The 23,531-nt window shown below is 33.0% G+C and overlaps 4 protein-coding genes and 1 long non-coding RNA gene across 5 annotated transcripts; 1 reads left to right on the forward strand and 4 right to left on the reverse strand.

Annotated features, from left to right (window-relative positions):
- Positions 1-7,658: 7,658 nt before the first annotated feature.
- LOC125604142 (ethylene-responsive transcription factor ERF060-like) lies at positions 7,659-9,004 on the reverse strand. Its single transcript, XM_048774695.1, has 2 exons — positions 8,789-9,004; positions 7,659-8,720 (listed from the first exon to the last, which is right to left on the reverse strand). Exon 2 carries the CDS (start codon positions 8,714-8,716, stop codon positions 7,907-7,909), a length of 810 nt encoding a protein of 269 aa, XP_048630652.1. The 5' UTR covers positions 8,717-8,720; positions 8,789-9,004; the 3' UTR covers positions 7,659-7,906.
- Positions 9,005-11,560: 2,556 nt separating this feature from the next.
- LOC106430487 (protein NEN4-like) lies at positions 11,561-13,663 on the reverse strand. Its single transcript, XM_013871276.3, has 5 exons — positions 13,135-13,663; positions 12,899-12,945; positions 12,441-12,504; positions 11,909-12,037; positions 11,561-11,808 (listed from the first exon to the last, which is right to left on the reverse strand). Exons 1-5 carry the CDS (start codon positions 13,570-13,572, stop codon positions 11,716-11,718), a joined length of 771 nt encoding a protein of 256 aa, XP_013726730.2. The 5' UTR covers positions 13,573-13,663; the 3' UTR covers positions 11,561-11,715.
- Positions 13,664-13,872: 209 nt separating this feature from the next.
- On the reverse strand, positions 13,873-15,519 carry LOC106430501 (trafficking protein particle complex subunit 12-like). Its single transcript, XM_013871291.3, has 2 exons — positions 14,257-15,519; positions 13,873-14,165 (listed from the first exon to the last, which is right to left on the reverse strand). The coding sequence occupies exon 1, from the start codon at positions 15,464-15,466 to the stop codon at positions 14,258-14,260; it is 1,209 nt and encodes a 402-aa protein (XP_013726745.1). The 5' UTR covers positions 15,467-15,519; the 3' UTR covers positions 13,873-14,165; position 14,257.
- A 3,414-nt stretch (positions 15,520-18,933) lies between these two features.
- On the forward strand, positions 18,934-19,992 carry LOC125604144. The gene is made up of 2 exons (XM_048774697.1): positions 18,934-19,145; positions 19,255-19,992. The coding sequence occupies exons 1-2, from the start codon at positions 19,098-19,100 to the stop codon at positions 19,837-19,839; spliced, it is 633 nt and encodes a 210-aa protein (XP_048630654.1). The 5' UTR covers positions 18,934-19,097; the 3' UTR covers positions 19,840-19,992.
- A 243-nt stretch (positions 19,993-20,235) lies between these two features.
- LOC125604145 lies at positions 20,236-22,758 on the reverse strand. The gene is made up of 3 exons (XR_007335997.1): positions 21,727-22,758; positions 21,489-21,639; positions 20,236-21,404 (listed from the first exon to the last, which is right to left on the reverse strand). It is a non-coding gene; the product is annotated as an uncharacterized LOC125604145 (long non-coding RNA).
- Positions 22,759-23,531: the final 773 nt, after the last annotated feature.

Consider the following 23,531-nt stretch of genomic DNA (forward strand, 5'->3'; position numbering starts at 1 on the left):
TCGTGAAAAACATGATTGTGGGACTAAAAGAGTCTAAGATTATTCTCGTGGCCAGTCTTTTCAAATAGTTCGGTTTACATTTGCGTAGAACTTTTAATTAGCATATTTAAGGTGTGATTGGTTAATATGAGAGTAAATGGTGAAAAAAAAAATGGGAAAAGGAGGACAGAAATTAGAAAATGGGGAGTGGAGATAAATCTTACTCTACTTTTGTTGAGTTTTCTCAAATTTTTGAGTAAAATGGTTGAAATATTATTCACTTGATTAGTGGAAAGAAGTGAAAATGAGAGTAAAAACTAAAGTTAGAGTAAAATTTTACTCTAATAGGTACATCCAATCACACTCCTAGAATAGATAACATGAAAAGTTCAAACGTTTCACATACATAAAAACAACTAATATCACATTTTTATATAACTTCTGACAGGTCTATAAAACATAAATCATCAGTCTCCAAAAGTAATTAACACCTAAAATTTGAATTAAATTTGATATTCTTAACCAACGTTTTTATCTGCTTGACGAATTCTAAAGCACATATATACAATGCATAAAGAAGTTTTCGCGTCGTAATACTAGCTTGAACAAACCTAAACTTAGTATAAGAAATTAGGAAAAATCTCCAAAATAGTGTTAAAAATCTAAAATAGCATACAATGATAAAATCTAAATCAAAATTCTGAATTCTAAATCCTAACCCTTAGTAACTAAAATCTAAATCAAAATAAGAATTTTTTTTTTTTTATCTTTGATAAAATGTGAGATTTTTGATGTGCTAATTTTGTCATAAAACATGAATTAGTGCTATTTGAAAATATTTTTCTAAAAATTAAATAACCAAGAAATTGACATATATCATTATATGATACATATATTTATACCGGTATACGTGAGTTTGTGTGTGTGAATTGCATGAAAGTAATATATGCGTCTCATTGCATGACATTTAGGCCATGTTCAAAATTCCGAACCGACACATCACATGTAACGAATCGCGAGTGTCCTATCAAATAATTGTCCATTTTTGTTAACCCTCTCTTATCGAATCCTTAATTACCTCAAATCGGATGATATTAAAGCGGTATGATGGGTTAGTTAATTACGCCTGATCGAAAGAAAAATTTGGAACAAGATTATAAGTTTATACTACTGGAGACAGTTCAGAATTAAGTTTATACTACTGGAGACATTTCAGAATTAAGTAGTTAAAACAATCTAATGACAATTAATTTTCGATATGTAACAAGTAAGTTTCATGTTAATGGTTGACAATTTGACATCATCCACATTTACATCGATTCCTTTTTCAATAAGTTAGCACTTTTAAGAAAACCAAGCATAATGTCGTAGGCATCAGACATATTTTATAGTACTTCTTTGACCATATAATTATATCACATGACATTTTTGGATGAGACAAGCTCTTATTGTAAACCACCAAACGAGTAAATTCCAGGACTGTGTACTTTATGGAAAAGGCATAGAATAATTATAACCCCGTTAGAAAAAACATGATGAAAATCCTAAAAATCAAAAATCTGACCTCTTTTCTTTTGGGAAATATAAAAAAACAAAACAAATAATGGGAGAGAAAATAAAAATCTTGACAATTGAGTCAATGGCTTTGACTAAACTGTTAACGGCAACCGCTTCTCCAAACTTTTCGGCGTAACTCTTGATTGGTGGGTCCCAAGCGTGCAACCTCGACAGAATTCGCCACGTGGGATAGTCCATGGGTGTTCACAGGTCCTGCTATACCTGCTTTCCGGTTAATACTTTCTTCCATAAAATTAAGTACTTTTCTTCCGTAAAACCAAATATATTGCATAAATAAACCAAATATATAGCTGTGATGAAATTTATGAAAATCTATATCTGCGATAGGTTTTGTTAAATTTCAAAAGAATATAAAAAGTTGATAGCCTTTAATATGAGAATATTAACAGATCACTATATGGACGTCGCCTATGAAAGGAGAAAAGGAACGATTCTTTTTGTCAATATATATTTCACTATTCCATCAAGTTGCTCTCGTTTCTTTAATAACAAGTTGCTCTATATTTTCATTCTAGATACCAAATTCTAATTAAGTTTACCTGGCGTCCCAACCAACCAGTAAAACATTCTAAATCGTTTAATTTATTTTGTAGAGTCGATCCACGGCTACATTATATGAACCTATATATGCAATAAACATTGTAATTACTATGTGATATGAAGAATATTATAGATCACATAGATACTATATGCCACTATTAAACTAAGATTTTGGGTTCTGATATTGGTGTAATGATATAATCTTAGGTCAAAATGCCCCAATCATTGAGACCTTTTCCACTATTTATAAAAGTAATAAATTAAGCACAAGCTATGTATTACTTTGTTAATTATATAAATAGCTCAGTTATAATATCTAGAAATGATCGATTTGCTAAGGTTCGGCAAATAAAAATGAACATGCACATATATACGATCATAATGAACTCGTACAACTTATTTTTCATGTCACATTTGATTCTTACACTCTCGATATAAAAAAAATACACTAGTTTAAAATGTACTATGTAAAATTATTCTTCAACAAATGCAGACAATATTGTTTTAGGATACTTTTATTTTCTTAAATCAAGTATGTACTACCAATTCCAACCATCACCACATAAAATAAAACAGAAATATATATTAAGGTTTACTAATACTGAGAACCTTTCAGAAGTGTTGGGGCTAAATCACCAGCGGCCTTTTGGGCTAGTGGTACTTGAGGGGAAAACCCCCAATACGGTACCAGCAGTTCGAACTCCGCTGACCACCCGGGCTAGGGTTAAATCCCAAGAATACGTGGAGTGCCGTGGGCCTCGCGGGAATAGTCGGTTGACCACGGTCGTCGGAAACCCGCGGTTACCTAAAAAAAAAAAAAAAAAGTGTTGGGGCTAAATATGTAGTGCAGAAAATTCGCTAAAGAGTAAAACAAGCACGTTCTTACTTTATAATCATCGATATATGTGTTAAAAGGAAATGTCTTAGGTTACTCTTTATCATCTCCAAGAGTCGCCAATCTACAACTTGGGTGGCTTCTCTTTATATCTCCATGGCCTTCATCAGACCTTTAGTGGACCGACACCTTTTCGATAACTAAAGCTATGAGGTTGATATGATCTTCCTTTTAACGTATCTGAAATGCATATATGTTAATCATCCCAGCTCGTTTTCATGCGATGAAGTTTTTACGGATATATACTTTTAGTTATGAAATATCCGTAAAGGAAATTACCTGGTTATAAATGTGATCTCCATTTGTATGATATCTATAGCTGAATTGTCGCGATGTGAAATATTTCTATACTATATTGAATTCATTGTACCGTTTAACGCACAAATTAAATAACTCAGAAGCATATCACTGTAATATTGAATCCAATTTAATCACTAAAAATACATATATCTATCCCACGCGAACCACACAGTGCATAAATGTAGCTAGGGATGTCGATCACGGAATTATTTTAGTTTTCTTATAGAAAATGATCAACTGGTTAACCATTCTAACAACGTGAAAAGACAATCCATTAGAGATCATATGTGTATATTACAAAATGAAATCGTTCGACGGATTTGAACAGAAACTAGTTGAACTGATTGTGATATTTGTAAAGAATTAGAAATGGATCATAGTAAGCTTCGCGTTGGAGTTGTTCACTTTCGACGTGTCTTGCATTAGAGATTAATCCTAAGCCCCTTTTTGTTTTATATGATTAGATATATAAGAAACAAAACATTATTATTTTATCTAAACTCATAAAGTTGAAATATCCTCTAATGTTCTCTTTATTTTGTCCTTAATCGACCAAGCACGTACCTCCATCACATTAATGTGTATATGTGTATTTATATTATAAACACATATATTTAAAGTTTGACGTGTATATTAGTGTATACACGTCTAAATCTACACTACAAACACTTAAATCATATATCTACTCCCAACTGGATGAAAGTATATATAGTAGATTTCTATAGAATAATCACATTTAGATTATAATATTTTATTAATTTTAGAGAGATCAGTTTATAAAAATACCAGATCTAATTTAAGATTTACGAATTCTTCTAATTTATGAAATAATAATTTATAGGGGTTATACTGCATATGCTATATATTTGGCATGCGATGGAAAATATAAAGAAATCGATTGATGAAATCTTTCTTATTAAAACATAAACTTTCCTTTGGACCCAGTCTTTTTGTAAGTTTTCAAATTAAATTCATTCATTTATTAGACTATTATAAAGTAACTATGGAAATAATATTATATTACTATCTATATTTCCAAACAACATCATAATTAATCTTAAGTCCAAAACATTATAATTGATTAAAACATTCAAAAAAATTAATGAAAAATCAAAATAAATATAAATAATAAAACATTATTGTGTTTATTTAAGTAACATAATAATTCAATAATAGCCATTACATTAAAAATTATATATATATATAAACATTATACATTGAAAATAACTACAATGTACAATAAATATAGTAACACAAATAATTATGAAAAATTTCAAAATATATATTATTTAAAGATAAATGCTTAACACTAATTAATAAACAAAATATCAAATTAATTATAATATGAACCAAATTATTAGATATATAAATTAAAAAAAGTTATGACTGTTAATTAAGCCACATTAAATAAATATTATATAATTAAAATCTCTCTTAACACTAAATACCATTCATTTAATTTATGAAATTTGTTTAATCAATTGTAGCTACATCAATGGGCTGGCCTGGCCAATTTTAGTATAAATATTGTTTTTTCTGAAAGCTTATCGGGCCTGGTTTTACAAATGGAATCATAATCCAATCTTTTTGGGTCATACTCACTGAAAACACTAGTAGTATATCATCTATACTTTGGCCCAATTATCTCCAATTCTGCTATACCATGCCCAAAAGGCCTATAATGGTACTTTTGTATAATGATTCCAACAAATATATATCAATAAATTTCAAAAGAACTAAACATATAGATAATAGATCAACTAGTTGATTCTCTTGTGCTCTTGCACGTGAATAAAAATTTACAAAATTAGTAACTATAGTATTAAAAATATTTTCTTTTGTTTGTTTATATGTTTTAAACAATTTTGTTATTTCTATGTATGAAGAAAAACTGTATTAAGTATATTTATGTTACGATCTTAATTAGATATATGATTTCATATAAAATATTTTGTATTAGTTTAACTATTCATTACGGTATGTTGATTTGTTTCTATTTTTTTAAATTGACGATGATTTTTTGTTTTTGTTTTAATCAGGTTTAAATTGACTTATTAGTTGGTAGTTCAGTTTATCCTCTTATATTTGTAAATATATTTTATAAAATTTTGTATGGTTCAGAAATAGAAAAGAGAAATATCAAATTAGATATGCATTAATAAAAATTACTTGTAATATTATGAAAATTAAGGCACATATATGAATATATATATATATATATATAATAGATAAATCATAATAATGGGTTGATTTAATTTTTCATATTTTGATTGGTTGCATTATTTATATTTTGGTATATTGGATTATATCATTTTTTGAAATGAATCATATTTTTTTGTTATAATTAAATTAAAATAAGAATAATATTGTTAATTATATTTTTTAGTTTTTCCTTAGGTTGATAAAAAATATTTTTGTATAATTTTATATATGTAATTCGATAAAATATATATCTATATTTTTAAAATTTATAGATATTTAATTTTTGTTTGTGTTTTTGGACAAATATAAAGAAAAATAATTTTTTATATATAATCTATCTTTTTATATTTTATAAATATTTACTTGTATTTTTATGTGCCATTGTGAAAAAGGAAGTTTAAGCTTTTTTGAAAAATGGAAATTCGAGTTAAAAAGCTAATTATTATTTTTTTTCAAAAAGAGAAACAAAATAATTATCAAAAATGGTATTTAGGTATAATTTTAGCTCATTAAGATTATCTATGTAATTAATATTTGTGAAACATATGATATTAGATGATGATTTATGTTTTTAGATTATTTTATTATTAATCATTTGATAAAACATTCATAATAAAATATCATTATCTTATATAAAATAATGTCTAAATTATTTTACTTTTTAAAATTTTTTTGTGAAGTTGTGTTTCATATACATAAGTAAATACATTTTAAAAATTTCTAGATATTTTATTTTTATTTATGTTTTTGGGAAAATATAAGAGGTAATAAAATTTAAACTCATTTATATATAAAAAATTATATGTATATATTTTATAAATATTCCTTTGTCTTATTTATGTGCTTTTGAAAAAAGGAAAAATTATTTTAAAAGTTTATTTAAATTTTATTAAGAAAAAAAAAGAAATAAAAATAGTTGTTATTAATGGAAATCATATAAAATATTTTTAGTTTATTAAGGGTAGTTACGTAATTAACCGTCCTGAAAATTAACGTGAGTGTGACACATAGAAAGTGACTTCTCAAATAATATTATACATATATATCTATGCAACATTAGTTTATTCAAGTATATGCCAGTATAAATAAATATTTAGTAGTTATAAAGAACTAAATGTTTACAAACCTCCATTTCAACTTTTGGCGTATGGAACACTGTCTGTATGTGCTGAAAGAAAAGAATCAGAATCTTGGGGTTGGATAAGGCTGTTTTGTTATTTTTATCTGTATAATATTAATAAAATACTATACTGGCTTCATATATACTTTTAGAGGGATATATCGAATATGAAATGTAAAGTGTTTGATTGTTAAGCGAATCAGAAAATTTGGTGTGATTTTTGTCAATTCTAGAATTTTATATAAATTTTTATTTTTATTTTTATAACTAAGGAACCCTATTTAGCAAAAAAAAAAAAAAACGAAGGAACCCTTCTTAAATATTTTAGAAGTAACTAAAATATATATTTTTTTTTTGGATAATCCAGGTATCCGGACCTCTCACTTAGTCCGGAACCGCGTCCAACCGGAACTGGCGAGGAAGGTCCTGGAAGCCAAACGGAAACCATGTTAAATCCGCTGTTGTCAAGGCTCGAACTCGTGATGGCGGGCACCTCAGTCGAGGTTCCTTTACCACCAGACTACGAGGCCCGATTGTAACTAAAATATTTTAAAATCTTCAACTTAATTTTCTTTTAATAATAGTAAATTTCGGAGTATTTTATAAAATGATAAGTTTAAAAACACTGGATTTTAAAATGTTTTTTTTCATCCACGTTTGAATTATAGTAGATTTGTCATTTTAATATCAATAACTTAAAATTACCAGTTGAATACACCTCCCTATTGACAAAAAAAAAAGAATACACCTCCTTAAATTAGTTATATGTGTACATAATTTTTAACATTTGTTTTTTTTTAACTAAAAACCAAATTTGTTGTATTGCAAAGATTCTTTACCTTAAAAAATCAAACTCTGTGGTTTATGTGTTCTTATATGTCAATTATGGACCCCTCTCTGACCCTCTTCCTTCCACAATAAAGAATAAACACGATGGCAACATAAACCTTTTAAAAATAATCTCGTGGATAAATTCATAATTTGTTTTTATAAAAGGATTTCTTTAGAAGAAATAGAAAAGACTATGAACATAAGATCGTAAAATAAAAGAGTAATAATTTACATTCAATAAAAACTTAAAAATATGATAATACACAAAAGCTTCTCTGATTGGTCAATGACAAGGTTTCTGAACAAAAAAAAACATAAACCAGCCAGACCAAACACATAGAGGACTTCTTTAGCATAAACAAAGCCTTAAACAAGTCTCTACAACTGTAAAAATTTCAGTTGCAGAGATTAACTACTAACTAATATGAGACATCAATAGACACTGAGTCGAAGACAGGCTCCTAAGATTCGGACAATTTGCTAATCGCATCCCAATCAATCTCCACAGAAGGAAACTTCTCCAGCACGAAACTCCCACTCTCATCATCAAACCCTGAATCCGAAAAATCCAAGAACGTACCCGGCGACGAAGATCCCACCTGAGACTCATCAGAGAACAAACTCTCATCAGCTCTCAAAGACCACCTACATTCACTTTCTTGATACTCTGCTTTTGGCGGGAAAAGCTCTGTTTCAGAACAGGGGAGATCATCATCATCCTCTGTTTTCCCCAAGCTCTGACAAATCGCCTCGAGTTTTACTTCAACAGAGGGATGAAGAGCCTTGAATCTGCTATCACCATACTCGTGCCTGATGTATGGGAAATTAAGCCTCGCTAACTCGCCTCGGAGCTTGTAAGCAGCTCGATCATAAGCCATGGCTGCTTCTTCAGCTGTGTTGAAAGTTCCAAGCCAGAGTCGGGTCCGGTTCTTGGGTAAACGTATCTCAGCAACCCATTTCCCCCAGTGCCTTTGTCTAACTCCTCTGTAGAGTTTCTGAGCTGCCATGTTCTTCATTGGCACTGGCTTTGGGGAGAGGGTTGAGATGGTGGCGTTGCGTCTCTGGTTAAGCTGGTTTTGGATCTGGTGGATTTGGTAAGGTGTGAGCTGGTTCAGACCGAGAGGTGTGGTTTGATTGAAACCGAAGATTGAGTTTGGAATTGGAGGAAGAGAAGAAACAGAGTTGGTGAAAGGTTTAAGTACTTTCATGAGCTCTTCTTTGAAAGGATCTGAGAGATTTGTGCTGCTATTGAACATATCTATTGCTGCCATGGATCTTAAAAAGGAGAGATGTTTGATATTTAGATTGAAATAACAAGTAACAGAGAAGGATCAGAAACACACCTTGTTGGTTTGATACTTGGTGTTTGTTTTTTGCTCTCTCTAAATTTGATTTGATTTTTTTGTTGTTGCTCTTGGCTTTGCTGGATGCAAACTTCTTTGCTTATATAATACGAGAAATCAAGCCCCCCATTGAATTCGTAGTATATGTTTTTAATTATAAAAAGTAGGTCAATGCAATTTTTTTCATTATTATATCTTTGTCTACATTTTGTTTGATGCTTTTGTTCTATTCACATTCTGTTTGACGCTTTTAAAAAGAAAAAAAATTAATTTGATGTTTCACACTTGTTTTGGAAAATGTTTTCAATAAAATTCCGAAAAGAATCTTTTCAGCAGTAAAAATCATAAGAGCCAAAAGGGGTATTGTTGATTCTAAGGCAGGTTGAAAGGTCAGTATCATTTTTTTCATTACGTCAAACTATAACACCAAATTACATGAAACTTTCATAAACTGGATCATTTTTTCTTTCATAAACTGTATCATATATATAACTAATGTGAATTAGAAGAGAAAAAGCGTGAAATAATTCATGGAAGTATTGTATATCATCCATGTCAATAAAATGAAGAAGTTGTAGTGATAGTGTAATACCAACCATGAGAACATTTGGTGGTCATAGTATTTTTTCTACGGTCATAAAGTCGTATTGCGTATACCGCACAGAAGTGAAACTCTTTAGCAAATTATACGTTGGCATGCATATATATAATATAATGTATGTAAAAGTAGGGAATATGAAGATTTAACATTAAACTAAAAGGCTTATAAGTTTGTGAGCAAGAAATATAGTGAAAGAACGTCAAGAAAGCTATTAGAGGTTGATGGAAAGAGGTTAGAATTGGTATAAAGTTTGCGTCACAAGGCAGCTAATGGATGTTCTTCTTCACCGATAAAGCACCACTTTCTTACATCAGCAGGGTTGTTTTCCCTCCACGTTTATTCCCAAAAAGGAAATTAAAATTTCAAATTAACGGTGGATTTAATATCAATTAAGAGCAGCCCTCCACGTAATTGTATTCTCTTATTGTCTTACTTCAAGAAAACAGATTCTTGAAAACTATATTACGCGAAAAAAAGCCAGTATGTGGCCAACTATTTAACGAGCAAGAAAATAATTTATGGGACCTGCTTTGGCGTGTTCACACGTAAGATCCTACATGGAAGTCACTATCTCTCGGTTCTGTAAGACCTGACAACTGACAAAAGATAAAGAAAGAACCCCTATCTTTGATCTAATCTAAAGCCATCGAGATAAACTCTGATTACACGTCTGATAAAGTTAGCCGATAGAGAATCTTAACTTTCTATATTTTTCCTTCGTAGATAATGATCTAGAATATGGCAAAGACACGTAAATCAAAAAAAAAAAAAAAAAAGACACGTAAACCGACACACAAATCTAATAGAAAGGCCTACCCAAAACAGCTCTTAGACCTTAACTTATCGCATCAAATTTTCAAGCTTTACAACCACTCACTTAAATATTGTAAGAATGATTATGAAGTTCATGTACATTTTCTTATAATCCTTTAATCTTATTATCTAATAGAAAGAAGCCATGTAATCATATTAGCATGACAACCTAACCTTATCATGGACAATAGTTAATATCCAAAGTCATCCCCGAAGTGTATTTAAATTTATTTTCTAATTCTATATGGACAAGATCATGGTGATGTAGTGGCCACTGAACACATTGAGTAATTATTATAAAGTCTTGGATATTGTTTAAAATTCAACGGTTTGACTTTTGTAAATGTCAACTCTTCCTCCACCATTGGAGGCTTGGAAGTCAAGATAACATCAAATGAAAGCTATGATTCCCTGACGGTGACCCAACTTTTTGACTATTGTCCTCTGGTGACTGAGATATAACCGTTCTTTATAATTTATGCTTTCTAATTCTAGTTTATAGAATGCAAATCTGCAAGGATGTATTCAAAATAGTTCTTGAACCCTAGAATATTATTTCTAATATTTACTTAGTAGATATAGAACTACATTGACAATTTAAACATTAAAAAAAAAAAACTGAATTGACAAATTTCTTTGGACTGAAACCACGATTTTATATATAAGTTGTTTACACACATATGGAACCGATTATGAAATTATGGTCCAACCTAGAACACTTGCACAATGTACTAACCCATCCGGTTTACTACACATACAAGTTACTTCACACCATATAAAGATCAAACTAAAAGCTCTCTGATCTCTGAAAAGTGAAAATACAACATTCATCATAAACATTTAATAATAATAAAACACACAAAGGACACACAAAGGTATTGCGACAGGGAAATCAACCAAGACAGATTTCATCTTGTTTTTTTTTTTGGTTGAAGACAGATTTCATCTTGTTCTGACCACTCTTGAGTCTTGAAATCATCTCCACCGATTAAAAAATTGTTCTTAATAGCCAAGTCAATACGACCTGAAACAAAGGGGTTCTGAGGGCTTCCATTGATGAAGGGGATGTTTTTGATAGGTATAGTTGTAGCCATGCATGCGCACGTTTGAACATTAATAATTTGTCCTAATTTCTAAACCCTTCTTCTATATTTCTCAACATCACATATTTCTCTTTATTTCACTGTCTTGTTTTTCACTCTTAAATCATATTATATGTAAACATGATTTATTGATAAATGAAATAGCTAATTAGTTAAATCTATTAAAAAATTGTTCTTAATTACAATTTTTTTTGTTCTTATAGGTAAATCTATTAAAAAATTTGACATGATATATATTGTTTTGTTGAATTTCACTTCAGATTGAAAACATGATTTATTGATAAATGAAATAGCTAATTAGTTTGACCCATACTAATTTACAGTTGTTGAGGATACTTCTACAATATATACAATTGAATTCCTTTTTATTTTAAATAAACAAATTAATAATTACTAAGGATATATATTAATCATCTAAGCAAAGAATGAGAATGTTTGATCAAGTTTTGAAGAGCTTGGTTGCCTTGAGCTTTGCTTAAGAGATTCTTTACATTCTGTGTCATCTGTATTGATTCAAAAACAAGTTATAACTAAAAGATATATATATAGTAAAATCTTATATAAAAATTTAATAACTTGAGAGGAGAAAAACAATAGTATTACCTTCCCGAGACTACCACCCTTCGAGTAAGGCATAGCCCTTGGAGCTATTTGTTTATTACTTCGACTTCTTGTCATGATCTTTGAAGAACTTTGCCATTGTGCTTCCAGTTGATTGGGAAGTGTAGATTCCTGTATAAATACATTTCATATAATAAACTCTCCGATAGCTATTTTTAAGTTTTTGTTACAAAAATAGCTCTCAAGAAAGAAAATGACCAAAATAACTTCTTTTTATTTTGAAAATTTTAATTTTTTATTTTTTAAAATTTGAAACCATATCCCCAAAATTTCACCCCTTAACTCTAAACCATAAGTATAGATTAGTTAACCCTCGGGTAAAAATACATTTTTATCTTTTAATAAAAATTTTATCCTTTAATAAAACATTTTTGGCCATTTTCTTCATTGATAGCTATTTTGTGATAAAAATTTTAAAAAAACTATCATAGAGAATTTATCGTAAATGAATTTGATATATATTATAATGAAAAAGAATAAAGAAATGGGAAGAAAATACGTGAATACGACATACCAAGAAAAGAACTGTTGCACAGTGCTTGAGGACCTCTAAATTCATTCGAACATCGTCAAGACTCCTGCAATTATCAACGTATATATGTGTGTAACATTATCTTACAAAAAACATAACATTAATATACACAAATATTATTTAGGGCAATTCTTTCAAATAACATTTTTTTAAGTTTTTGTCATAAAAATAGCACTCAAGAAATAAAATGACCAAAATAACTTTTTTTATTTTGAAATTTTTAATTTTTAATTTTTAATTTTTTTTCAAATTTGAAACCATATCTCCAAAACTCCACCCCTTAACTATAAACCTTAAGTCTATATTAGTTAACTCTAGGTTAAAAATACATTTTTACCATTTAATAAAACTTATTTTAGTTATTTTCTTCATTGATAGTTATTTTTATGACAAAAACTTAAAAATGATTATCATAGAAATTTTTTCTATTATCTATGTACCTGTGTTTTTGCACTCCAAGACCAAAATAGGCAGCCAAACTTGCCATCTACAACATAATATGATTTAAGCTTGTTAAATACACATTTTTAATCTTTTAGATTTCGCAAAGACCATGATATAAATTCGATTTTATCAAAATAAATGTATTATACTATATGATTTTAAATAATAAAGCTTTAGGTCTCTAATCAGTTTTTAAAATATGGTAATATCATTTAAAGAATCTCGGATGTACCTTCATGTTACCAGCTCTTTTGCCAAACTTGTCGCTTAATAACCCCAAAGAATCAATGATCCCAGAGGGCTCAGGGGCAGCTTTACCAATCTCAGCAAAAGCTTCTTTAATTCTAACGCAATCGAATCTTCTAATGTTATGACCAGCCCAAATCCGACCATGCAACAAACCATAGATCTTTTCAGCCACATCTTCGAAGCTTGGTGCGTCCCTGACCTTAGCCCTCGTGATCCCATCGGACCTAGACGACCTTAGTGAGACCACCGATATGTCTTTCGGCTGTATAAGCGTTGTGAAGCTATCTAGCTCCTCAAGTTTTCTTGGGCATACGATGATTGCACCAAACTCTAGGATGTGAAAATGTTGTCCTGTTTTGTTTGGTACGGTTGTTTCTAAATCAAAGAAGACGATTTCGCTGGGAAATGTTTGGATCTCCATATCAATTTATGCTTTTTTGGTCGATTTGTAAAGCGTACGTGTGTATGTATATAATGTAGAGTTAGGGTTTGTTACTTGTGACACAAGCTAACTGTAGGTTCGTCTTGGAGGTTACTTCGGTGGTTATTTAGCTTCATGGAGAAAACTTTGCTGTGTAGGGTAAGTAAGAATCTTTAGCTTTTCTTTATCTGATTCAATTAAAAACAATTCCTTAATTTTTAATTGCCCCCACAAAGCTTTCTTGTGTGTTTATTAACTTCTATAAACGCCATATATTCTACTCGAATTACTCAAAATACATGGCTTTAAATCATCCATTAGTGTTGAATTAACAAACTCTCTTCATTAGTGTTTAACAGCAAGTGTAGCAAAAATCTTTATATGAAAATGGACATGGCGTACCATGCAAGAAAGTTCCCAGGGTTTAGGGGCAACAACCATTTCCTGACTCGCACAATAGAGAAACGTACAAACAATATGCAGTCATCATTACTCGCATCAACAGAGACTCAAGCTGGAGGCCAAACTCAGCAAGATCAAGATCCTTGGTTCTTTTCTTAGTCTTTGGCTAATTACATTTGCTTAGCTGAAAACTGCAATTTTGAATGCTAAAGGATCAATTTTGTAACCATAACATTAACCAATCAGTTCTAAAGGAAGTTGAAGAATGGAAGAGCACAATACCTCAAACTCTGGTACAAGAAGAATCAAAGTCATCAGGAGCAACACGTGCAATCCAATTGTTCAAAGTCCTCTTGACATCAGTGTGATTAACATAAGCCAACTCATACATACTACACAAGTTCCCCACCAAGCTCTCGTTCAAAGCCGCGGTGGGCACTCTCTCCAACGCACTCTCCATCACCTTGATCGCATCAGACAAATCTCTCGAGTACATCAAACAAAGCGCCTTGTTGTTAACCGCGACAACATCAGAGTTATCTCTCTCAATACACTCTTCATACTCTCTCACAGCAGCAGCATAGTCCTTGGCCACAACGTGAACCAAAGCCTTGTTCCTCCCTACAAGATTCTTGAACTGAGTCTCACTCACCAACCCATTGTGATTGCTCATCTTCTCGACACGATCAAACGTGGCTTTAGCTCCTTCTATATCCCCAAACTGCATCTGAACAGAGCCTAGCTTCGAAACCAAGACAGGATCCAAAGGATCACGCTTTATCAACTCCTTTATCAACTCCAAAGAAACACCAAACTCCTTGTGACCTAAGTGAAACCCTAACAGACAACTCATCACAAAGATCTCTCTCTTCTTCCACAACTCCACAGAATCATCATTCCCCTCTTTCTCTTTAATCCTCTCCCTAACGAAGTCGAGCAACGTGTACAACCGATCTAACCCTTCCTGGCGATTCCCTAGCCTAGTCGGAACCAAAGCGTACATCCACCGTAACGAGAAAGGCACCATGGATCCCTTCCGGTCAGGGTAGATCTCGGGGAACGATTCGTACCTGTAGTGCTCCCCGTCGAAGTCGTGCAGGGAGTTGAGCTCGTGCGAGGCTTCGTCGGAGCGGCGGAGCTTCGTGAGGGCGATGACTTGGTAGGTTAGGTAGGTGAGGTGCTCGTGAGGCTTGGTGAGGAGGAAGAGGGCTCGGGATTGGGATATTTTGTCGAGGATCGCTTCCCATTGGCCTCGGGTGGAGAGATCGTGGAGGGAGCTGAGGTCGTGAGTTAGCTCGTCGAGGGAATTGGATCGTTCCGGTGGTGGATCGGCGACGGGTGATGGGGTTGATTCGAACGCCGTCGCTTCGGGTCTAGCTTCGATTGGTTGTACGGCGGCGGGATTGGTAGCGGCGGAGGATGGATTGATTTCGGGTCGGGTCTCGGATTCGGGTGAAGTCGGATCCATTACCGGAGACGAGTCCGAGAACATCGTGGAAGAGCACGTTATGGAAATTTGTGGGGTTGGACTGTTTGATGGTTTTGATATGTTCTTATAAATGGGCCCAATCAAGGCCCGTTTCAGTTTCGGGCACATGCTTAACACATGGTCCTCCTTAGGTCTAGTCATTCGGATACCCGTTCGGGTTCGGATCCGGTATTTCGGATTTTCGATTTATACTCATAAGCCTTTTTTTTTTAGACAAATACTCATAAGTCTTATTCTAATATTTTATTAGTATGAGTTGGGTTCAGATAATAACACTCTGGTTTCTGTTCAAATTTGTATTACATCATAAAACCAATAAAATGACGATATAGCGTTCGAATATATTTGAAGTACAAATAAAATTTAAAAGTAAAACATAAAGAAAACACTTAAACTGAATATAAGTTCAACACACATCAGATTGATAAAAATAACAATAAAATATTAAATAAAACATGAAAATAAACATAGTTTGTAAACAATAAGCATTACGTTACAGACAGAGTAAACTTGTTATTTAACGAGCAAATTAATGAAGTACTTGTTTATAACTAATTGTATATTTAAGTTATTTATCTAAATTTTAGTATTTGTTTTTATATATCATATCAATATAAACATTAAACTGATTATTTGAAATACTTATATATATTTTAAATATTTTTATTGACTATTAATTTTAGATATTTTTAGATTATCCGTTTGAATTCGGTTAATAACACTTCGGATTCGTATATATTTTATACCATTCTATAAAATCCGCCTAGATATTTTTACATTTCGATCGGACAGCGGGTCGGATTTTTGGTTCTGATTCGAGTTTGGGTTAGATTTCGATTTTTATGCTCAGGCCTAGTCCTCCTCACTCATTTGAGCAAACGATTAAAGAAAACGCATGTTTCGCTTAGCTTTACAATAAAACTAATATACAAATTACATGTATTCAAAAGTAAATTATTAAGATTGGCTCTCAGAGATGATCTGATGAAATAGATAGAAAAGTTAGCACTATAGTTAGGCGTATTCTAAAGATACTATTGGCTTTCTCCCACTATTTGCATAGGATCCGGCGATATAGGGGACAAAACATTAATAGGGCTGTTCGTTTGGTTCCCGCAGGTTCCTGCGGCTGCGGCAATGTTTTTCAATTTTTTTGTTCGTTTGATTGACGCAGGTTCTTGTGTCCAACCGCTGCGTCTGATGCCATGACCTGCGATCGACGCTCTGAAATCCCGCTGTCGCGACATAAATGATGCGGCCAGAAGGTCAATTTACATTTTTACCCTTAACATCTTTCAATATTTACAAATAAACCTAGCCCTAATTAGACGCAGCCGCATCTCTCCCCTTTCCCATTTGACGCAGCCGCAACTTTGCTTGAGCTCTCTTCTCCTGATTCATATCTCGATCTCTCATCTCCATATTTCTCATCTCGATCTCTCATCTCCATATTTCTCGATTTCGAGCTCTCGAGCTCTCTGTCTCCATCTCCTTTGAGCTCTCTGTCTCCATCTCCCTCTCTCTCTCTCTCTCTCTCTCTCAACTCTCTTCCCCGACACAAAACCTTCTCAAGCTCTCTCTCTCCATCTCTCTTCTCCGACGGAAACCCATCTCCAGAGCTCTCTCTCTCTCTTCTCCGACGACGCTCTCTCTTTTCTCCGATGCTCTCTCTTTGAGGTATGTTGCATTTCAAGCTCTGTTTGATACTTATGTTTGTTGTTGTAGCTTGTAGTTTTAATTTCGAACCAAGCTCTTTGAGATTAACACTCTGTCTCCATCTCTCTGTCTTTTTGTCTTTTTGCAGGCACTCTTCTCAAGCTCACACTCTCCAGCTCTCTTTCTTCTCCCTCTCGAGCTCTCTCTCTTGTAAGCATTGTACATCTTAAGCTCATTACTTCCATCTCTGCGTATTGATTGATGTTGTACGAGTTTGGTCTTAGTTTACTCTGCGTATTGATTGATCGTTTGAGTATTTGTTTATGGGCTCTGTTGTTTACAGGAAGAAGACGTATTATAAGCTTATTATAAGTACTTTTGATTGGTTTCAGAAAAGATATCTTCTTGTCATAGATTCTGAAGCTTATGACTACTTTTGATTGGTTGTGAGTTCTGCTTTTAGAGGTTATGTTAAGGTTGCTTAGAGCTAATCAATCGTAGTGTATCTAAGTTTAGTTTCTTTATGTTAAAGTGTAAGTCTTTACCTTGTTGATGAATGTGTTGTGTGTTTGCTTTTGTAATCTGAGACATGAGATTGATATGTCTTGGCTCTGTCTTGTTTCAATGCACTGTGTCTTGGCTCTGTCTTGATCTTGTTTCCATTTATAAACATTTATACATCATGCGTACTGGTTTGAAAATGACCAGATTGGTTGAACTTGATGGAATGTCTATAGCTTTGTTATGATCGGTCTCTGACACTAACCCATCATGTCTTGTTTATGCTTAAGTTTGTGTAAAGCCGAGCTCTCTCTCACGAGCTCTCTCTGTTATTTTTTTTTGCAGGTCGCAGGTCTCTCAAGTTCAAACCCTCTCCAAGCTCAGACCCTCTCAAGCTCACTTTCTCAAGCTCAGACCCTCTCAAGCTCACTCTCTTTAGTAAGGTTTGTTTCCTAAGTTTGAGTTTGTCTATCCTCCTTTTCTCGTTAGCTTTTTAATTCACTTCTGATATTCCAACTAATTTTTTTTCTCAGGTTGTCCATGTTCCTCTCAAGCTCACTCTCTCAAGCTCAGACCCTCTCAAGCTCACTCTCTTTAGTAAGGTTTGTTTCCTAAGTTTGAGTTTGTCTCTCCTCCTTTTCTCGTTAGCTTTTTAATTCACTTCTGATATTCTAACTAATTTATTTCTCAGACTGTCCATGTTCCTCTCAAGCTCACTCTCTCAAGCTCAGACCCTCTCAAGCTCAGACCCTCTCAAGCTCACTCTCTTTAGTAAGGTTTGTTTCCTAAGTTTGAGTTTGTCTCTCCTCCTTTTCTCGTTAGCTTTTTAATTCACTTCTGATATTCCAACTAATTTTTTTTCTCAGACTGTCCCTGTTCCTCTCAAGCTCACTCTCTCAAGCTCAGACCCTCTCAAGCTCACTCTCTTTAGTAAGGTTTGTTTCCTAAGTTTGAGTTTGTCTCTCCTCCTTTTCTCGTTAGCTTTTTAATTCACTTCTGATATTCCAACTAATTTTTTTTCTCAGACTGTCTCTGTTCCTCTCAAGCTCACTCTCTACCGTTGTTCCTCTCACTTTTTAAGATGTCAAAAGATGTAAGGCTCTCTCACACTAGTCTTGTTTGTTATATGTATGGAACTGTCTTGCTTTAGGTCAGTATAGAACTTGAGTAGTGTATGGAACTGAACTGTCGTTAGGTCAGTATAGAATTTGAGTTTATGTGTTTCTATGATTTAGACTTGGACTCCTGAAGAAGTTAGGTATTTTTTCGAACTCTACGCGGAAGAGAGAAGAAAATGAAATAGGACGACATCAATGAATAAAATAGGGAAACAAAACATCATAGAGGCGTTTGAAGAGAGGTTTAAGAACGGTATCTCGATTGGTCTGTGTTCAAGAACAAGTACGACACAAGTAGAAAGAAGTACACCAAATTTAGGAAGTTGATTAAGAATAGGACAGGTCTTGGGTTTGACAGCATGGGAAGGGTTGATATGTCAGATGATTGGTGGAGTGAACGCGAAAAGGTCAGTTTCTCTTATCTCTTCTGTGTATTTTTTTCCTTATATTTGCTTCATGAGCTTATATTTGCTTCATGATTCCTCATTGACTCACTCTTTATTTTTTGTTATATAGGAGTGTTCTGGGATTAGAAGATCCATATGGAAAGAGGAATTTAATATGGATATGTTTGAAGAGGAGTTTCGAGCTGTAGTAGTAACTGGAGCAGAAGGATGTAGTGCTCAACATGGAGAAGCAAGCTTGAGTTCTAGAGTCGGTGTAGATGATGGTGATGAAGCCGATTCTCAGCCAGCAGCAGAAACTCAAGCAGCAGCAGAGACAGAAACTCAACCACAAGCTCAGACACAAACCCAGGGCCAAACTCAGACTCATTCTGGAAGTTCGAGAGGAAAAAGAAAGCGTAAGGAGAAGGATATGGTTGTAGAAGCTTGTGACAAACGTACTGAAGCTCTTATGGTGAAGAATAAGATAGCAGAACGGATGTTGGAGCGTCAAGAAGCTTCTAGTGTTGAGAATGTATTAGAGATTCTGTACACATTGCCTGGAGTGAGAGAGTGGTCTCCATTATTTGAAGCAGCAATGGAACATCTTATAGACAGTGAAGGGAGCAGAAGGGCTTTTATAACAATGAAGACAGATGAAGCTAAGATTAAGTTTCTAGAGCTTAGGACTAAGATAAAACGTGACTATGAAGCTTAGGACTATTATGGAACTTAGAACTAGTATGGAGCTTAGGACTATTATGGAACTTAGGACTAGTATGAAACTTAGAACCAGTATGGAACTTTTGCTTTTGATCTGATCTTTGTATGAAACTGCCTTTGTTCTGTGTTAATAAAAAATCTTGGTATTGTTTATGTCTTGCCATTAAATTTATGTCTTTATATGTTTGGGAACAGATGACTTAACTGAACTTATACATTTAAATTCCTGTTACAGTTTATATGTTACAGTTTAAGCAGTTTCTTGATACAGATTTGTCTTGTTGTGTCTTGTTTTAGCGTTCTTGTTCAGATACTATTGGCTTTCTCCCACTATTTGCATAGGATCCGGCGATATAGGGGACAAAACATTAATGTCATGCAGATGAACAGTTATTTAAATGTCAGGGTATTAGGATATAAATCTTATAAATAATAATTTATTCGCATTACATGATTACAAATTACATTAAATATAGTGTGCCAAAAATTTGTCAATTATTTTCCAATTTATATGATTCCAAAGTCCACATTCACATTTTGGGATCTGTTTCCGAGTTTTTAGTACACACCATATTCTAGATCAAAGGCCTTGGTCAACGAATCAAAACTTTTGTAGCTAACATTATTACTTTTTCGTTAAAAATAACTTTACCTACCCAACTAGTAAAAAACCTTAACTCTGTTCAAATCATCAGGTAATCTCTCTATTTACAAAAATCCTACAATATTTCAGTTTTTATCGCACTTCTATGCATCTAAGGGCATGATTAACCCACAACCTCACTTAGGTATTTTAGTGATTATTTTATTAATTAAATGTAATTAAGAATCTTAGCTAAGAAATACTTTGATTTTGTGCTCTAATGAGAATCTCTTATTTAGAAGTTCTTAAAAAAAAAAAATTGTCCAAACATGTATATGGTTCATGAAGATTGGATACAAGCATATATATGTTTATAGATATGCAAAACACAGGAGCAATTGGTCTGCAATTTGAGACCTAACTCAGAACAATAGTGTTGTTGAGTGAAAGAAAGTAAGGTCCTAAAAAGCTCAGTAGCAGCCTAACAGGTTATTAAAGAACTCAGTAACAGCAATCAAGGCAAGAGGAATAACAACAAATATAAGCTTCAATCAAAACTATTCAGTGAAGAACATAACAGATTCTAAAAAAACATAGAAAAGCATGAATACACAATTCTGAAAAAAACAAACAAGAAAATGGAACAGATACAAACTTACAATCATGTAGAGAGAAGATGCAGCCAAGGCAAGAGGAATGGCAACGGAGGTGACCTTGTCCATTGGTCGCTTCAAGTAAATGTGTCTCTGGATGCTCTGGAACAACCTGGTTAGTAGAACAAAAAAGTAGTCCTCAAGGTCAATCTCACAAAGGCGCCACTAATCAAAGGTGGAAAACTATATAAATAAAACACACTGCCACATGAAAATGATGAGCTGTGTGGAAACACAAAAACTCACCTTCTGGCGCATTGCAATGATTCTGTCTTGATTCAGATCGTTTGAGAGGACTAACAAAGTCCGGCAAGTAAGGAGTTTCTGACAAAAACAAGACACACACAAACCTTAATAACAAAGAACGTCTACAAAAGGGTTAGATCAATGAGTGCCAGTCTTGTTTACCTGACTAACACAAGAAGCCCTCAGCTCCATAGTTGAAATGTCAGAACTCTGCTGATCAAAGAGATTAGTAAGCTTGGAAGCAACAGTACCCAAGTGATCAACAACATTAACAAGAGCCTTTACAGTATAGTCCTTTAAATTGTCCAACACCCTAACAAAAAACAGAGCATATATATTCTTAAACAACCATCATTCAAAGCTACTAAGTAGTTAAAGGGAGACACATGGTTTAACATACATTTGCTTTTGTTCGCTGTGGAGATAAGACTTCTCAAACTAATCAGCAGCAGAGTAGAGCTGAGCTCTCAAGTTCTTCAGCTCCTGTTACATCAAAAACGTAAAGGATGAAAGTCCGCATCACAAGTTAACTAACAGCCAATTGTTGGAACAAATTACAAAGCTATTAGAGATCATTGGATCACAAAGCCTTGAGAGCATACAAGGAGATCATGAATCTGACTCAGACAAATCATGTTCATAGATTTTTAACTTTTTAAAAAGAATCTAATCAAACAGAAGCAAAAGAATATGCAGCGAAGAGAGAGAGAGATTAAAGAAAAGGAAACATGCAAGGCCTTGAAGAAGCTCTTGCTGCGTTCCATGGAACCTCGTCGAAGGTCATCGCTGGATTAGTACTCACTGATCAGTTTTCTGGTCTGTATTTTCAAGAACCTTTGATGACTCCATCTCCATGATCAGATTTGTAATCACGAGATTTTCTCTTTGGAATTTTCTCGAGAAAAGGCAAAAGAAACGAAACAGAAAAAATAGGGGAAAAGAGCAATAAAGCGACGCGTGTCATATAAGAGGCGGCTCTTGTATTGCCTATTTAAGATACGTTGCTTATGGTAATTACCATTTTTCTTTTTCTTTAATTCCTAATTAAACTAAGAACCCCATCTAAAATCTCCGGATAATCATGATCTTATGTCACCTAATTAAGATAAGTTGCTTCTGGTTATTAGCTTTTTTCTTTTTATTTAATCCCTAATTAAACTAAAAACTCCTCATATAAGATCTCATGCTCTAGTTATTTTTTCACAACTTTCACTTTTTACCAAACTCCCTAGTCAAAGACTCGTGGAGTCAAAAGTCGTCGATCATTGACTCGGGACAAATGGTTGAGTAAGTGTTAGGTGTCCAACCAAAAATTTGATTTTTCTTTAAGCGTGTTTGTCATAGTTGCTTAAGAGAAACTAATATTGAATTTGTAGTGTTTATGAGTTTATCAAACAACTTTTGTATTTGTACGCTGTGAGTTAGTGTATAAAATACGAACAATCACATCGTTTGTAATATAAGACAACGATCAACTGTTATAAAATATTTGTGAATAGTTAACGGAAATGATTCACCATCTGACTCATAAGAAAAGTGATTATTAAAATATCCATTGATAAAAAAAAAATCCATTGATATTTTGATTTTGTGTATATCCATAAACTCGATACTTGCATTACTATGAGTGGAATACAAGCAAGCGATTTCATTATCTAACACATTTGTCTCAAGTTAAATATGAATCAAACTTAGGTAGACGTACGTGGCATGTGACTATCTTTGCATCCAAGTTATTGATTATGTATAAGTACATGTGAATCATACAAAAAGTAGAAAAATGAACACTGAAGGAGTCTATATAGTTTACAAACTAACAATTAGCCAGTCAATTATTATTATGAATATGCAATTTGCAAGTTATCAATAAAGTTATGCATCATGATGAACTACAATTATTTGATTTTAATTTGCTAAGCACATGAGCAAAAACCAAATGGAAGCGCGTTGAGAATGAAAAAGAGATTAAAAAGTGTAGGTTTTGGTCCTCCATGTGAGTGATCTCAACTTTCTCACTTTGGCATTAAATTCTTATCCTTTTCTTTATTTCCTTTACATGTTTGCATTGACGAGTAGCTGACGTAAATTTTTTTAAGAGTTGTTCTTGGGTTTATCACGTGGGGTGAACCTCTAGGTTCAGCAACCAATAGAATTTCATTATTTCAAATTCAATATTTTTTTTAAAAAAAAAATATTGTCAAGTTA

Source organism: Brassica napus, unplaced genomic scaffold, assembly GCF_020379485.1.
Source record: "Brassica napus cultivar Da-Ae unplaced genomic scaffold, Da-Ae ScsIHWf_46;HRSCAF=85, whole genome shotgun sequence".
NCBI classification, from domain to species: domain Eukaryota; kingdom Viridiplantae; phylum Streptophyta; class Magnoliopsida; order Brassicales; family Brassicaceae; genus Brassica; species Brassica napus.

Coding starts and splice junctions, on each gene's coding strand:
- LOC125604142 (XM_048774695.1), bottom strand. CDS start 8,716: ATGGCAGCAATAGATATGTTCAATAGCAGCACAAATCTCTCAGATCCT.
- LOC106430487 (XM_013871276.3), bottom strand. CDS start 13,572: ATGGAGATCCAAACATTTCCCAGCGAAATCGTCTTCTTTGATTTAGAA. Junction 12,505..12,898: donor CTTGGAGTGCAAAAACACAG/GTACATAGATAA, acceptor TGATAATTGCAG/GAGTCTTGACGATGTTCGAA. Junction 12,038..12,440: donor GTGCAACAGTTCTTTTCTTG/GTATGTCGTATT, acceptor GTATTTATACAG/GAATCTACACTTCCCAATCA.
- LOC106430501 (XM_013871291.3), bottom strand. CDS start 15,466: ATGTTCTCGGACTCGTCTCCGGTAATGGATCCGACTTCACCCGAATCC.
- LOC125604144 (XM_048774697.1), top strand. CDS start 19,098: ATGGGAAGGGTTGATATGTCAGATGATTGGTGGAGTGAACGCGAAAAG. Junction 19,146..19,254: donor GGTGGAGTGAACGCGAAAAG/GTCAGTTTCTCT, acceptor TTTGTTATATAG/GAGTGTTCTGGGATTAGAAG.